At 45.3% G+C, this 14,873-nt stretch overlaps 1 protein-coding gene across 3 annotated transcripts in view; it reads right to left on the bottom strand.

Moving 5' to 3' along the window:
• Window positions 1-1,806: 1,806 nt before the first annotated feature.
• Window positions 1,807-14,873, bottom strand: part of SLC38A1 (solute carrier family 38 member 1) — a 41,042-nt gene continuing 27,975 nt past the window's right edge. For 2 of the 3 annotated variants that reach the window (XM_062612578.1, XM_062612586.1), the window contains exons 11-16: window positions 13,629-13,708; window positions 12,395-12,495; window positions 9,103-9,221; window positions 8,414-8,555; window positions 8,208-8,305; window positions 1,807-7,192 (exon numbers count right to left, since the gene is read on the bottom strand). In XM_062612578.1, coding sequence (XP_062468562.1) covers window positions 7,094-7,192; window positions 8,208-8,305; window positions 8,414-8,555; window positions 9,103-9,221; window positions 12,395-12,495; window positions 13,629-13,708 — 639 coding nt within the window. In that variant the 3' untranslated portion in view covers window positions 1,807-7,093. The remainder of the gene's footprint in view (window positions 7,193-8,207; window positions 8,306-8,413; window positions 8,556-9,102; window positions 9,222-12,394; window positions 12,496-13,628; window positions 13,709-14,873) is intronic. The other variant, XR_009963577.1, reaches the window with a different exon arrangement.

Genomic DNA, 14,873 nt, shown 5'->3' on the forward strand with positions numbered 1-14,873 from the left:
GGTGCAAATGGTACATCAAACAGGAAAGGCTATTAGACCAGGTCAGTGCAGAAGCTTGTATCTCTGTGCTCCCAGCATTATGGCTTTGAGACATTTCCCTGGCTTTGGGGACAGGGCAAAGGCCTGCCAAGGATCCTCTGGTACATAAATCCTCCCATTGCTTCTCCTGTGGAGGGGCCCGGGGAGCTGTGTCAGAGAGGTGTTGGCTGCTGTCATCCTGTTCGGCCAACTAAGCTCTTCAGTTGTATGGCTAGGACTCTAGCCAAGGGGTCTTCTTCTAAGTCACCTCAACCTGAACACTGGCAAACTAGTGGTCAAAGGCAAAAAGTATGCATTTTCCAGACCCTCTAAGGCTTTTATAGAGGCACTTTGGCAGGTCTAGCTGGGAATGCTTCAGACATTACTGTCTTTTTATCCTTCTCATCCATCCGCTAACAGCTTCTGCTTCTGTAGCTGAGAAAGCGTGGCAGAGGTTTAGCTGCTCCAGGTACCAGTTTGGCATCTGAATTCAAACTCAACTCTAACAGGGGCCCTGTCTGTCTTGACCCTGAAACAGACTGGCAAGCACTGGGACAGTCTTCAAGGAGCAGGCAGAAACAAGCGCTGGGTTTGAGAAACGCTGTCATCTTCAGCATCCCCAGTCTGTGGTGACCACACACGCCAGCTTCAGGTCCCTCTAAACTGTTTCAGAAACTCTACATTAATGCTTCATAGCCACCTATGGATGATTTGCACTATATACCGCACCAGGTCTATTATTTGCCTCTGCAAGAGCTGCATGCCCTCAATACTTGCATAACAGCAGGGAGCTCATGCTGTTTAAGGCATTATAATATACAGTCATCCCTTTGAAAGAATGAGTATGGCCCCAACATTAGTTTAGATCACAGTTTTAATGCTTAAAACTATAGAGGTAACAGAGAGATCACAGACCTGAATACTTTTTTTTTATTTTATTTTTTATTTACACACAGAAACTGAAAAACTGCATCGTTTATTTGGATATGAGCAGCACAAAGTATGGTGATGTTAGCAGGAGCAAAATATTACCAATGACTCACTTCAACAATCTACTAGAGATGAGCTCGCATCAAGCATACATCATTCAAACAGTACTGTTTATATTGAATCTGGGTGAGCCTTAACATACCTTGGGACACTAAAAACAGATTTCTATAAACAAGTCAAAGTTCAAATCTTGTGGAAAAATACCTTTACAGTTTATATTTTGTTGGCTATAACACTGAAAACAAAACGTACACTTGTATTCATTTGAAAAGCTCTGTCGAAGTGACCACATACGGGTTTTTTTTTTCCTCAAATTTGTGCTCACAGTAAAAGCAAACAGTATTTCAAGTTTCATTTTCATCAAAGACCATAATATAAACATGGAAAAAACATACAATTATTTTAAGATGCTTTTCTCAACCTCTGTATTTCAGCAATCCTAAAAAAAACATGTTTCTGTGCTTTGCCAGAGAGGAAGTCTATGCAAGGCTCTTGACAGAGGCACTCTCAGGACATACACAACCATCCCCTCCCATCATACTCATCCCTGGACACGCAGCTATCCCACAGCCAAAATACTGGCCTCTGCCTGTTCATAGGGTAGGATGCTCCAGCAATCCCTGGCTGGGGATGCTCCTGTCATCCTCAGGTGCTGGTGTTGTGGTTGTGTGATAGCCACGTGCCTGGGTCCGCAGCAGAGGAGCAGCCACAGGACTCTGCAGGAAGGGAGTGGGCTAGAAATGGCACAAACTTCCCCGGCCGCTGTCCACCCCTGGCTTGTAGTACTTTTTTTCCTGGACTACAGGCATTTCTGGTGGCTGAAAATGGAAATGCAGAAGTCCTGCCCTGACTTCTGTTTGTACGAGTCCGTTAAATACATGCCTGGATACAACATGGCATAATGCTGGGTCAAACTGCTGGCTGCAGTTTGGTCTGGCTTCTTCATAAAGCCTTTTCAGTACTTTACTACCAATTAACCTCATCTGAGGAGGTAAAAGGTATCTGGGTACCAAAAGGGCCCTTTACAAGGGAGATATTTTACCCAGCAGGAAGACTGGCTAACTTGCTGTTGAGAAAACAGGGAGTTGTGCACTGGAACTAATCCTAACAATTTCATTGGAGCTTTTATTTCTCTTTTCTTGTTACATTAGTGATGTAATTATAACTTCAAGTTTACGATTTAACATGTGATCTCTTGGGAAAAGGAAAGGATACACATTTTGCTAATTCAGAAGCTAAAGTATTTGTATTTCTATTAAAATTATTTGTAATATGCAGAGCCTATCTCAACACTTGTATATCATAGGGGATAAACAACTGCAAAAATATACAGCATCCTATTTATTTACAATATATATATGTACATAAAAATGAAACTTCCTACAATACAACACAACTGCATAGATTTGTCTTCAGTAACACAGGCATGTGTACAATTTGTGAATTCTAGACCTTTCCAGCCCTGTACTTTTCATTAATTCATTTTCTTATTTTTTTTTCACAGTTTGTTACAGAAATCCTTACATTAGATACAAATAAAACATTCTTTGTGTACGTTATAGGAAATAAGGATCTTCCTGATGCCAAGGGCTCTGGGGAATTGTTTAAGAAAGCACCTTGGCACCAGGCAATAAAGCATCTCGTGGAGCTGCTGACAGAGCTGAGTACATTCTGCTGTGCCTTTCTCCTACAGGCACTGGGGTGGGACGGTAGGACTGGAGGTGGGATACCACCACATGGAAAGAGTTTTGTTTTGAACAAGATGCTCTTTAGCCTTAATGTAAGGTTCAAGCAAAGAAATTTATTCATTTAAAGATAAGCTACAGATACCATTAATTGTTACTGTTAATACTTGATTTCAGAGAGAGCTGTGGTGCTTATGCATTGTAAGGCAGATGTACAGACTCAACCTATGTTATCATCCAACCTGCATTTGCACATGACCTGTTGCAAACGGAGCAGAAGCTATGGGGTGGTATGTGGCTCAGGAAAGCAGCCCTCGGGAGTGGATGGGCATCCCAATCCCTGACCTTTCAGGGTGAGACTGGCCTCTCTGCCCTGTGCCGGGCACCACTCAGGCCATCTCAGCCCTAACAGGTCTGTGCCAGCACATGGATTTGGCACTGGCCCCTCAGACCAGCAGCAAGCATCACCCAGAGAGGTCACTGCTCCCGAGATGTTGTTCCCAAATAACCATTTACTGTGTTTTACTTACTAGGTGTGTTTGTCATTGGACAGAGAAGGGCAGCTGTATTCTGCAACCGTCAAGGTGCTTTAAGCTCATGACTATTTTCTTTGCAATGTGCTGTGGACTAGGAGAGGCAGCAAGGCTGTCTTTTAAGTGTAGGATTAACACCTGTGATCTTATTAGGAGCCCCTGCTTCTAATTAGTCCTTCCTTGTTCCTTACCACTGAATTGCTGCTATTACGCAAACGAGAATTAAAAACTATTTTGTTGTAGTTATTAGGAGCAATTTTCCATCCAGTCTATGACATTTGCAGTGCTCACAATAGTGATAAACTCTCTATGAAAAGAAAGCATGCTACCACCTACTAAGTAGATACGGTACTCTGGATCCTATTAATTTAACAACAGAGAAACTCCTACAGCATTTCACTGTGCTCTTAAAATCCTAGCTAAAATGTGGGACTCGTACATCGTTGGCTACAAGTTCACTATTCCAAATGAACTGAATAACAGCAGTACATTTTACAGATAACCTCATACAAATATTGTCATCCATCACTGATGTTGACAGTTACAGCAGGGTCTATTGCATTCTGTTAAGAATGTATAAACCTGATGAGAAAACAAAAAGCACGTTATTTCACGTTCATTACCACAGACATCAATAAACACATGATTCTTTTCCATAAATATCTATAAATATGATGCCAGTAAATCAGTCTCAGCAAAATTCCCTCTTTTTTTTTTTTTGATTGTTTTTTTTTCAGAGACCCAGAAACAAAGTCTGTTTAAAGACTCAATATTTTGGGTGTCTATTTTTCAGTATCTAAGATATACTTTGATAGTCCAGTAACTTGGGTAATTTCACTCTATGCACACACCCAGCTCATTCGTCTCCCTATTTATCCAGTAAAACTCCCATATACAAATAAACGGGGAAAAAGGAGAATGCAGAATAGCAAAGAGAGAGAGGGATAGTGATTGAGGAAATTTGGGAAGATGCAAGGAGCAATCAGTCACCAAACAGCCCTTCAAGTCGAAGGAAGCTGGGTGCCAAAACTCAATGGTTGCTATTTTAAACAGGGTCTATGGACCGCCTGGGGGATTGTGGGAGGGAGATGTTGCAGTTGTGACCTTGCTGGGCCCCCGTGCAGCAGATCAGACCTCTAGCTCATACCCGGCTACTTGAAAGTTGCTCCCAGGATCTTCTCTCTCACAACCCCCTGATGCACAGAGCTGTTTTGCTCATAAATCAGTAGTAGAAGGATGAAGAGGGGAGAAAGCAGGAAAGCCTGGAGCATCTTGAGGATAACACTGTAAAGCCTTCTCAGGTCTGAGTTAGGTTTTTCAGGGTAAGATCCAGAGAGATTATAAGGCACCTCAAAACCTGAAATGCGACCCCAGCAAGCTGAGTCAGAGAACAGAGTGAGATGCCGGGCTCCTGCTGCAGTGACCAGTGTTGGATGCCTGCAAGAGGGGAGCCACAAACTTACATCCTGAGCTAGGAAGATGTCTGGAATGAGCTGCAAGGAGATGGGAACCAAGCACAGGTTCTTCTCTCCAGAGCTTGAATACCTGGCCTCATAGGCTGTGGCATGGACCTCTCTGTGAATAAGGGCAGGGATAGTCTCATAAAGAGTCAGCACAGAGAACTGATGACATGCACCACCACAGGCAATTGGAAACCAGCTGCAGGAAAGCTCAGGACCTTAGCTCAGGGGTCCCATGTAGCCCAGTGGTTTATGTGATAAATACTGGGCTGTGGGATACCTGGGAGGAAGGATGCTGCACTGGAGACCTTGCTGGGAGCCTGCCAGTGAAAGTCTGAATGCCAGGAGGGAGAACCTGCACTCTGGAGTCTACCAGGTCACTTTGCTCCAAGGAAGGAGAATTTGAGTTTTGTTCTTGCTGCTGGGCTACTCCCAAGGACTTGGTCAGCCTGTGGAGTCCGCTCTGCCTTATTTCTGGATCACAGTGGAGTACTGGCAGAGCTGGGCACCTCGCTGCCTAAGCTGAGGTACAGATCTACAAGTTGGGTTTATTAGGTTTAGTTTCGGCAGCATGAATGCTCTGCATCTCAATGCCCAAATTCCAAAGAAGGCCCAAACTAACCTCTCTGGATGTTACCCTTAGAAGCCAACTTTCAAGGTCCTGAGAAGTGCTCTGTGGTCTCTCAGTGACTTCAGGCCATGCAGAACAAGGCATGGCAACTGAGGCAATTCAACAGCTCACAGAAATCCCAAGATCCCAGATTCTTCATCCCTAACCTTCAAAAGAGCAAGCTGCAGTGACAGGTTCCCCACACCTGATGACAGTCTCCTTCCACAGTTAACAATGGGAGTCGGCAATGAACCAGCTACTGGGATCAAGAGGGTCACTGCATACTGGCAGGTATGGCTCGATCATTCCGAGGGCATCACTCTGCCTTCAGGCACGAAGCAGGGCTCCCTTTAGCCATCGGTTCTTTCAGTGGGAGCTGGGTTCATATTTTGAGACGCTTTTTAGCTCACGTGGTGAATGACACAAAATGAACACGTTTATGCTGCTGGCAGTGCACTAACAGAAGATGTCTGCTCAGGATGGGTAACAATCACCTGCTTAGCATTTGAGTCTCTACAAGTAGTTCTCTACACCAGCTATAAGGCATTAGGCAAACGCTTATTTTGTGGACAACAGATGCAAGTTACAGTGTTCCTGCTAGTAGTAATTTTAATGTCTTGTCTTTAACTGTTATGGAGAATCAATGAGAAATGTAAATGAAACATTTTAAGTATAAAAAGTGTTTGTCTGGTTTTTTTTTAAAGAAATGTTACAGATTTCCATTAGAAATCCAGCAGTTTGGCAGGGTGAGTCAAAACCTGCTCCCATTGCTGTCAAAATCCCCTGTGACTTCAGTGGGAGGAGGGTGAGACACAATGGAGGAGCCTATCTCAATAAGGTATGTACACATGAATCCCAGAATGGAAAAGACATGAGGTATGATTAAATGCGTAGGTTTTGATAAAACTGGAGCTTGTCTCTTTTTTTCTGAGGGATGTGGGGCATCAGTAAACAGCTTATTGCTGAAGAAAGCACAGACTTCCTATGGAAATATCCGAGCATCTGCTTCTCATTAGGCTCAAGTACTCCTGGTTTGGGGTAAAGTCTAGTTGTGGTCAGGCTTCAACTGAAGTGTGCCAAGGGAACACCTTGCTGGCCATCTTTCTTCTGCTCCCCGCGCCCCATTACAAGACACATACACACATACAGGTCTGCTCCCCAAAACCACAAAAGGGCCAAGCCCTGGGTCTGGTTTCCCCACCAGAACATCAGAGAGAAGTACCAAATTTAGGACCTACGCTTAAAAAACACTCATTTATGCTCTCATAATGTTTTTTGTGCACATATCCAGAATGCTACACTTTATCCAGTGAGGCAAATGGTGCATGAAACAGCAACAGAACAAACCAACAAACTGAAAAACTGGATGGGTACAGTTGGAGAGCAGAGCTCTGGCTAAAAGATGGGAGGGAAAGGGTGTGAACGGACATCACTCCAGTTGGGATTGATAACAACAGGCACTGCTGCTCTAAAAGAGCAGAGCTCATGGCTGAAAGGCTAAGGATAATCAAGGAACAATGCAGTTCATGGATGGAACAGGGGAAACAAATTACTTGTGAATTCCTATAAGCAGTGCTCTGGTACAGACAATTAGCACAGACTCAGTGCTGATCTGATAATGCAGTACTAGGGGACAGAGTGATAGGAAAACATGTCAGTTTTCTAACAGTATTTTCAGTACTGGATAATCATTATTTGGATTTGATTTGAGTGAACTCACAAAAGGTGGGATAGATAACAGAACGATGGTTGCGATTTTGGTGTGTAGCAAACAGGGGTGTCCTCAGGAGGTGAACTTCAGTGGCCTTCAGTGCCTCGTGATTGTACCCAGTCATAGATGACCAAGGGAATGCTCACTAGGGAAAACAATATCCCCAGTGCCAAGAAAAGAGCAGCCTGCAACAAAAAGGAGAGAAAATTAATGAATTACATGAAAAGACAATTAATTCAACTATACTATCTTAAGGAGATTTACAAGGTGTGGTATCAAAGCTATCAGCTAAAAGGGGATGGCACTTCTGGTAGAGACAAGACCCCTAGATAATTAAAGAGATTAGCATCATTAATAATTACTCGCTGAACACTAAACCCAATTTTTTTCTCCCTTCAATTCACTTCTTAAACACTGATCATCCCTGAAGATAATTAAGTGAGATTGTTCTCCTCTTTGCAAAGCCTCACAGAAATACGTATACTCTTCCCATTGGAAGAATCCAATACATGTCCAGTATGTGTCCACTGAAGTTCAGCCCTTCTGTCTTGGAGTCTGTGGATGGATCCACAAGTGAGACATGACTGTCTGCTCAGAGCAGGAAGGTCTGACCTTACAATGCTTCCAGTGCACACTGTTAGACTGGGAATACACACGAGTGTTGCATCTTTTCAGCTACAGCTCCTTCCGGGACTCGTAAGAAATCTTTCCAAGGCCATTCCCATTTGCTCATGCATGCCAGAGGGCTAGCATTTCAGCTGGCTGCTTCTGCTGGAAGCACCGCAGGTCTGACTGAGGTCCATTAAAACCACGTGGAATACCAGAGAGTGCTTTGCACGCTTTCTGGATCAGCACACACAAACGGAGGAAGCTTGCTGGGCTGAAAGGTTTGCTGAAGCCCAGCTGGAAGGGTATCTGCACCCCGCTGACAGCTAGAGCTGCTGCTTGCCAGCTAGGGAGAGAGCCCCTCGCTGCACAGGGAAGGGTCCCCCAGAACACAAGGTATGGTCCCCCAGAACATGGTGTCGTATGGCCCCTTCACAGGGAGACCTGCAGGGTGAGCAAAGGGGAAGGGCAAGAGGCACAGGTGCCAACTGACTGAAGTAAGGAGGCAAAGCAACATCAACCACGCTTTTCATCTAGCACATTACAAGCAATGACAAGACGAAGGAGTTGCGCTGATGGGAAAGGAATGCATACCCAAATCCTCTGAGTCAACTTTGATCCATCCTGCTGTTTAATTTTTAAATACAACGATGAAGGAAGAATGAAGATCAGCATGTTGGCAGAAGTGACCCCTGCAAAATTCAAATACATGAGTCTTGTTAGCTGTCAGCCACAGCTAATTATTGTGTTGCTGATTAGCAACAGACCTTTAGTAGTAGTACAAAACCAGGATACTGTACCTACAACTCCAAAAATATCCTTCATGGTTGGGATAAAAATGACTAACAGGTTGATGATAACCAAAAGAACAACAGTAACCAGAACATGGCGGCATAAGTCAAATTTTGTTTTTCTAGCCAGCTCAAATAATGATGAACGCACCTGTAGGAAGAGAGAAACAGTTCTCTGTCAGGAATATTCTACAAGCCAATTCAAAGCTTGCCGTGTTTATTTTAACAGGTTCATGTGCCAACAAGTGCTGCATAGACCTGTCAGAAATTCTGGGGTCTCTGATGTAACATCCTTTGAAAAAATCCTTAACATCAATCTGGTATTTCAAACTGTAGGTATATACATGCATCTGCAGCAGGATATTCCTCTTTTTCCAACATGCCTTTGCGATCCTTCTGCTCTTAAAAATGAACTTCACCTCTGAGCCTGCTCCAGTGAAGTCATGTGGAGTAAAAGAAGGCACTTGTGGATTCAATTTAAAACAGATTTAAGACCAAAAAGCGATTAATTTGTTTCCTGCAGGGAGAACTTCTCCAGAAGCTGCTGGGAGTCTGGTGTGGGAAAAGACTGATCCAGGCTGAAGCTCCTTCTGCAGCCGTCGCATCACTGTCTCAGCAACTGCTGATCTGTGGTTTGAAGTAACGCACCGCGCACAGCTGTTACCGACTGCCAAGCCGTGTGGAGCTTCTTTACTCACAGTGAAAAACAGCACCGGCACCGTGAGGATCACCGCAACGATCACAGCCAAGCGCACGGTCAGGATGAGGATGTCATCTTTGCTCTGGTACTTGTGAAGCAGATCTGACTGCACAGTGTCTATGGGAAAGACAGTAAGGTAAGTGTGTGCTAGCAAACAGGCAATCTGCTCACAAAATTCATTGCTTAACAACAGCCTTCTTGAAAAACAAGTGATTTATCTGCGAACAAAAAGAGTATGGAATGAAACATTCTTGAGTTAAAACAGCGCTTTGAACCAAATCCCAATGATCCCATTATTCCAGATTAATCCTTTGGAGGCCTGATTTAGGAATGCATCTTAATTCAAGACAGCACATGCCTAAGCCTAAGGTAATTTTCACTGTAGGAAAGACAACAGTGAGACATACACAAAAGCTTGCTTACATATATACATATATGAAAAAATAAGTGAAATAAGCTATTTCTAATTAGTTCTGTGGGCTTTTTTTCTTTTTAAGTTTCAAATGATATAAAAATAACCACATGCACTGCAACTGCTGAACTTAATATAAACCACAAGGTTTTGAGCTAAATTAATCTAAACAGCAAATAAACCTCCAGTGAAAAGCAGTGCCCCTGTTCTCAGCCAAGAACAAAGCCTATCTGGGGTCAGCTCTCAGTGGGATGCTCTGACATTTGCACTCAAATCCCTCAGCAGCTCCTGTGAGGGCTGCCCTGATGGTTTCTTCTCTTGAACCTGCCACCCCCCAGCAGTGCCTGCAGCTCGGCCCCAGCAGCCAAGACAAATCACGGGGGGGTGCCTAATGTGCAGGCACTGGCAGTGTTTTAACACAACCTCTTGCAAAAATGGTTCCTTGCAGCTGCGGTAAATAGCACAGAACGGTTCTGTGTGTGCTAACCAACAGGAAAACCAAGTTGCCGAGGGACCTATGTGTTTGCTTTGCAACTTTCATATATCTAGGAGCAATAACCTAAGGGGGGCGGCTGTTAAGCACACCACAAAACATACTCGCTGCCCTGTTTTAGGCTCATGTTTTGTTTCTGACTGCTAATCTTAGAAAGCTGCTGGTAAAACGTAACAGCTCTTAAAGCAAAGTCCTTAAAGTGAACTCGGCAGCCACGTCTGATTTAAAATCTTTGGCACTTGGCAAACCTCATGTATTCCTGGAGGCAGAGGGATCTGTCCTGCGGTGAAATGCCTGCGCTCCCCCCAGGACACCCTTCTGGTGAGAGGTCAACACCACCTACACAGGTCAACACCACCTACACAGTGCTTGAATCCCCACCAGGAGAAAGAAAACACTCTCCCACCTCCCTGCAGATTAGGAGTGGGGTTTTCAAGCCGGGCACATGCACAGCTTCTGCAACACAGAGCTTACTCTGCTCCTGTAAGCACAGACTGCAACTTCTGTACCGCTCACGGACTGCAGCCAGGTAGGAAGTGAAGGGCAAGGCTTACAGTTGAAGGTCTGTTTTCCTTTCAGCTAGATACACCACAGAGCCCAACCACACTGTGACCTTTTAGGGGAAGAAAAACACCTCTTTTCTGTAATTCTGCAATGTAAATATAGTCATCACTGCAACACTTTCGAGAACACAGCAAACAGACAAGTACTATTGGTGTAAAGAAGAAATGGCCACAATAAAAAATGTTCTTACCCAGGTAAGGGTAGAGCAGAGGGTTAGAAAACTGTAAGTGAACATATGAAAGGTAAGGTGTCGTCAGTCTGAAGGGGAAGAAGGATCAAAGTGGAGGAATTCTGTATTCCCTCAGTGTGTTCTTTGCTGCCTGCCATGGCACTGACCATTGCAGAAGCTGCACCAGAGCCGCACAGCTTCCACCCGCAGGCTCTTGGTGCTGGGAAGTGGGGACGCCTGACATGGGGAGAGGCACACGAGACACCCAGGGATTCCTCCGCCATTCCCCCTCGGGAGGGCCAGAAGGACGCAGCCCCTACCTCCTCCATGGACTCCAGACCCTCGTCCTTGAGGGGTGTGGGAGATTCCCAGAGAGGAGCGCCACGGATCTGCCTCCTCAGATCCCTGGGGCAATCACATCAGAATCTCCTCCCTGCCAAAGCGAAGGGGTCCGTGCTGATTTACACCCACTTGCTCCCCGGGGCTGCTAATTTGATGCGGTTCTACAAAAACGTGTTAGATGGGAGCAGTTGGATGAGAACGGCTGTTGTGGTTGTCACTTGCAGAGGGTTTGCGGTTGTATTGGGAAAGTTAGAACAGGTGACCTCGAGTTACTTCAACGCATGCAGACTCAAGGCCTCATCATCAGAATGAGAGAAAACAAAGATGAGATAGGTACACCTTTGGGGAGAAAAAAATGCCACGTTTCATATTTGCTTATTTTCTTTCTCTTGCAATACGTGGCTCACAAGGAAGGGTATCATGAATGAGGAGATCGTAACAAAAAGGTTACTTGGAATAGGGTGGAGAAGACTGATGACCTGTTGGTGATTCTGAGGTAAAAGGCAAACATCAGCTTTGTCATCTGTCTTGTAACCCCTTAATGGCTCATGGAAAATAGACACTACTTTTCGACATTCCTGTTATACTGGGACATGGGAGTAGCTTCCTGGGCAACACTCATATTTTATCCTGCTTTACTTAAGACTTTTGCCTTTAGGGCATACATGTTGTATCCTTTAGTGATACAACGTAATTTATGACTTGATATGCATGAAAAGAGACAGGGTGCAAGTCTCAGACACTGAAATAACCATCCTACGGCAGCTGAGCTGGGACAACTCTCAAAGCTTCCTCATCTTCACTGCCAGTTTATTTAATCAAGGCTTGGAGGGGTCAGCTCTAGGGATGCAGGGAAAACATTTGGTTCTTCACCTCTATGATAAAAGCATCAATAAGGACATAAAAAAGCTGTGATGGCTGATTTGATGCTCATTTCCTAGGACCTGCTCTCCGATCTGTCTCATTTTACGCAGATATGCCATGCTTCAATCACTTCCAGTGTACACAACACTCAGGTGAGGACCTCAGAATGAAAATCTTAGTGGGGCCCAGCTAATCCCCAGTGCTGTTAAACCAACCTCTCCCTCATGTTCTGAATATGCCTTTTGCAAATAATACTTTCACTTGTGCTTTTCATCTATAGGGAAAAAGGAGGAAAAGATTTGTACCTCCAACATAAAAACCTTAAGGAAAACTATGAGTGAGTATTTTAATGCAAGTAGATGGGACTTTTCTTTCCAGCTGGGATACGCTATTGATTTCACATGTATTCCCTTTCTACTTGGATCAGTAAAGAACTGCATACTTACCGTAGAAAGTCAAATAGCCAAATATGGCAGTCATAAAGTACATCACAAACATGGCAAAAAATGAGATATTTGAAACCAACTGCATTTTTTTCTGCGAACGGCTGGAGAAACAAGAAAAGAAAGAGAACACATAAAAATGGCTAGGCTGGATTTTTCAATAGCTGTTTAAAAATTTATTAAGCCTCTGCATAAACGTAGTAATTCTGGAGAGACTTGTGAATGCATTTTCATTTAAAACAGGAATTCACTGACAGCTGCACAAGAAAGAGAAGTACCGGGGAAATGGACTCTCCCTGGGGCTAAAGTCAAGAGATGGGGAGTCCACTCCGTGGCTCTGCTCTCAGACCATACCCACTTAAACAGTGAAGAGTGAAGCTGATTAGAGAGGGATGGCCCTTAAACACTTCAGTAATTAAATAAACAGGTCAAAATCAAGTAGAAGTAAAATTATACAGAGGGGATTGAAACACACTCTGAATGTTTGCAGAGCAACATTTGTGTCCCTATGGGTAGCAAATCATGAATGTATACAGACCACTGTGGACCTAAAATAGGTTAAATGCAAACATTTCATTTTTAGATATTTGTTCTGAAGTATTCACACTCCAGTACCTAAACTTGACTTAAATTCCCACAGGGATGCCCTAAATGGGAACCTGCTGAAGACACCTGATACTCCAAGCACCCAGCAAGTGGCTGGGACCTGAGGGCATGCATGGGTCTGACTGACCCAACCGCTCCCCTGGTGCCACCAGCAGTGTCACAGCAGGGCTAGCCGCCAGGTCCCCACAGCCCTGCCTAGTGCAGGTCAGTGAGACAGCCGTACTGGCAAAGGTCTTTTAGTACAGGGGAGGCTGAAAGCACTTTGTTTTTCCTGCTACCACAACACATTTTTAGTTGCACTGGAACAAACACCATCAGCTGAACACACGCCTCTCTCCAGTGCCAAATAACAACCGGCATGACTTGGCTCTCCCCACCAGGCTGCCGTGTACTTCCAGAGAAAACTCCCAAAGTATTGCATTATCCCCAGGCTCCCTCCCTGCCACCTCAGCGGCACGCCTGGGGGCCAGATTTCCTATCTGACAGCCACGCTTGTTGGCTTGTCGGGTGTTATTAAAGCACATCTCCTGTGAATGGCAGGAATGACTCAGAGCACCTCTGCGCTTAAGTTTTCCATGTAAAGCAGTTCAAAACAATTAAGTGGGGAAAAGAAAAGAAGAGGAAGGCTTACTCTTTAAGTTCGCTGTAAATCGGGAGGACTGACGGGTGGCACACAAACGCAAAAGCAATGGTAGGCAAAGCGTACACGGTCTGTTCAGAGAGAATTTCAGAGAAAAGTTAAGAAGCATTTCCCCCAGTGGGGTGAAGACACAATCCGTGTTCAACTACCTCAGCTCCTGCCTCTCTGGACTCTTCAACCCAACGCTGAGAGCCTTCAGAGGAGGCAGAAGACCTGTCAATTGGTGCGTGTTTAATGAAGCATGGAAAGCAGCGCGCTCTCAACAGGAGGACAAAGCCTTCTCCTTGGTCGCGCCAGCACAGTGCCGAGTCTGCTCGCAGAGCGCAGCGCTGGATGCCACGCAGCCGCTGGCTTTGCTCCCTGGGATGGGTTTCCCTGCCCAGCTACTGCCAGCACTACTAGAACAGTGTCACGCGTCCAAGGGACGTATGGCGGGTCACCGCCACGCTACCCTGCCTTGGCATGGAGAGGGGCGCGCACCCGTGGTGCTAAGGCTGAAGTCCTGAAGAGGAAGCCCATATCCAGACTGTAAGAAAAGAGAACAGGAATGCAGAACTTACAAATAAATGGATATTTCAAGGTACCAGACTGAGTCCCTTCATTTCCCAGGCCAACAAAAGGGCTAGGAGGGCTGTGGAGGGAGCATGCTTTTCCTTGGGGAAAGAGAGAGACCGTTACGTCACCAGGAAGTGCAGGAGGCCTCTGGGGGGGACCTCACCCCCTTCTCCACCAAAAACCTGAGTGGGTTTCAGTCCTCAGCACACAGCCAAGTTTCACAAATGATCTCAGTGCCCAAGCACTTCCATTCTCCCCTGGGAATGGGTATGAACACAGATCGCATGAAAAACAGGTCCTCCTGCAAGGACAAAATGAGTCCATACCTACATGCAGCTCCACCCAGCCCTCTGAGATCTACTCGTGCTGGTCACAGGCATCCCCTTCCCACAGAAGCCATCCTGGGGTATGCCCCTGGCCTGACACATCCAGTAAATACACCGGTTGCTTTCCAGCTGTCCTGCCTCATCCAGGCCTGTGCTGTCTCCTCTTGCTCACTCATTGCATGCTCCGTGAGGATGCTCAGAAGTTGCCTGGATGTGGTACTGGACAACCGGCTCAAGGCAGTACTACTTGAGCAGGGTGTTTGGACCAGATGATGGCCCTCCACAGGTCCCTGCTAACATCAGCCACCTTCTGATTCTGTGAAACTGTCTCCTTTCAGACACCAAAGTCGCTCAA

Source organism: Pezoporus occidentalis, unplaced genomic scaffold (assembly GCF_034315485.1).
Source record: "Pezoporus occidentalis ecotype Australia unplaced genomic scaffold, CSIRO_AGI_Poc_V1 ctg100, whole genome shotgun sequence".
Classification (NCBI taxonomy): domain Eukaryota; kingdom Metazoa; phylum Chordata; class Aves; order Psittaciformes; family Psittacidae; genus Pezoporus; species Pezoporus occidentalis.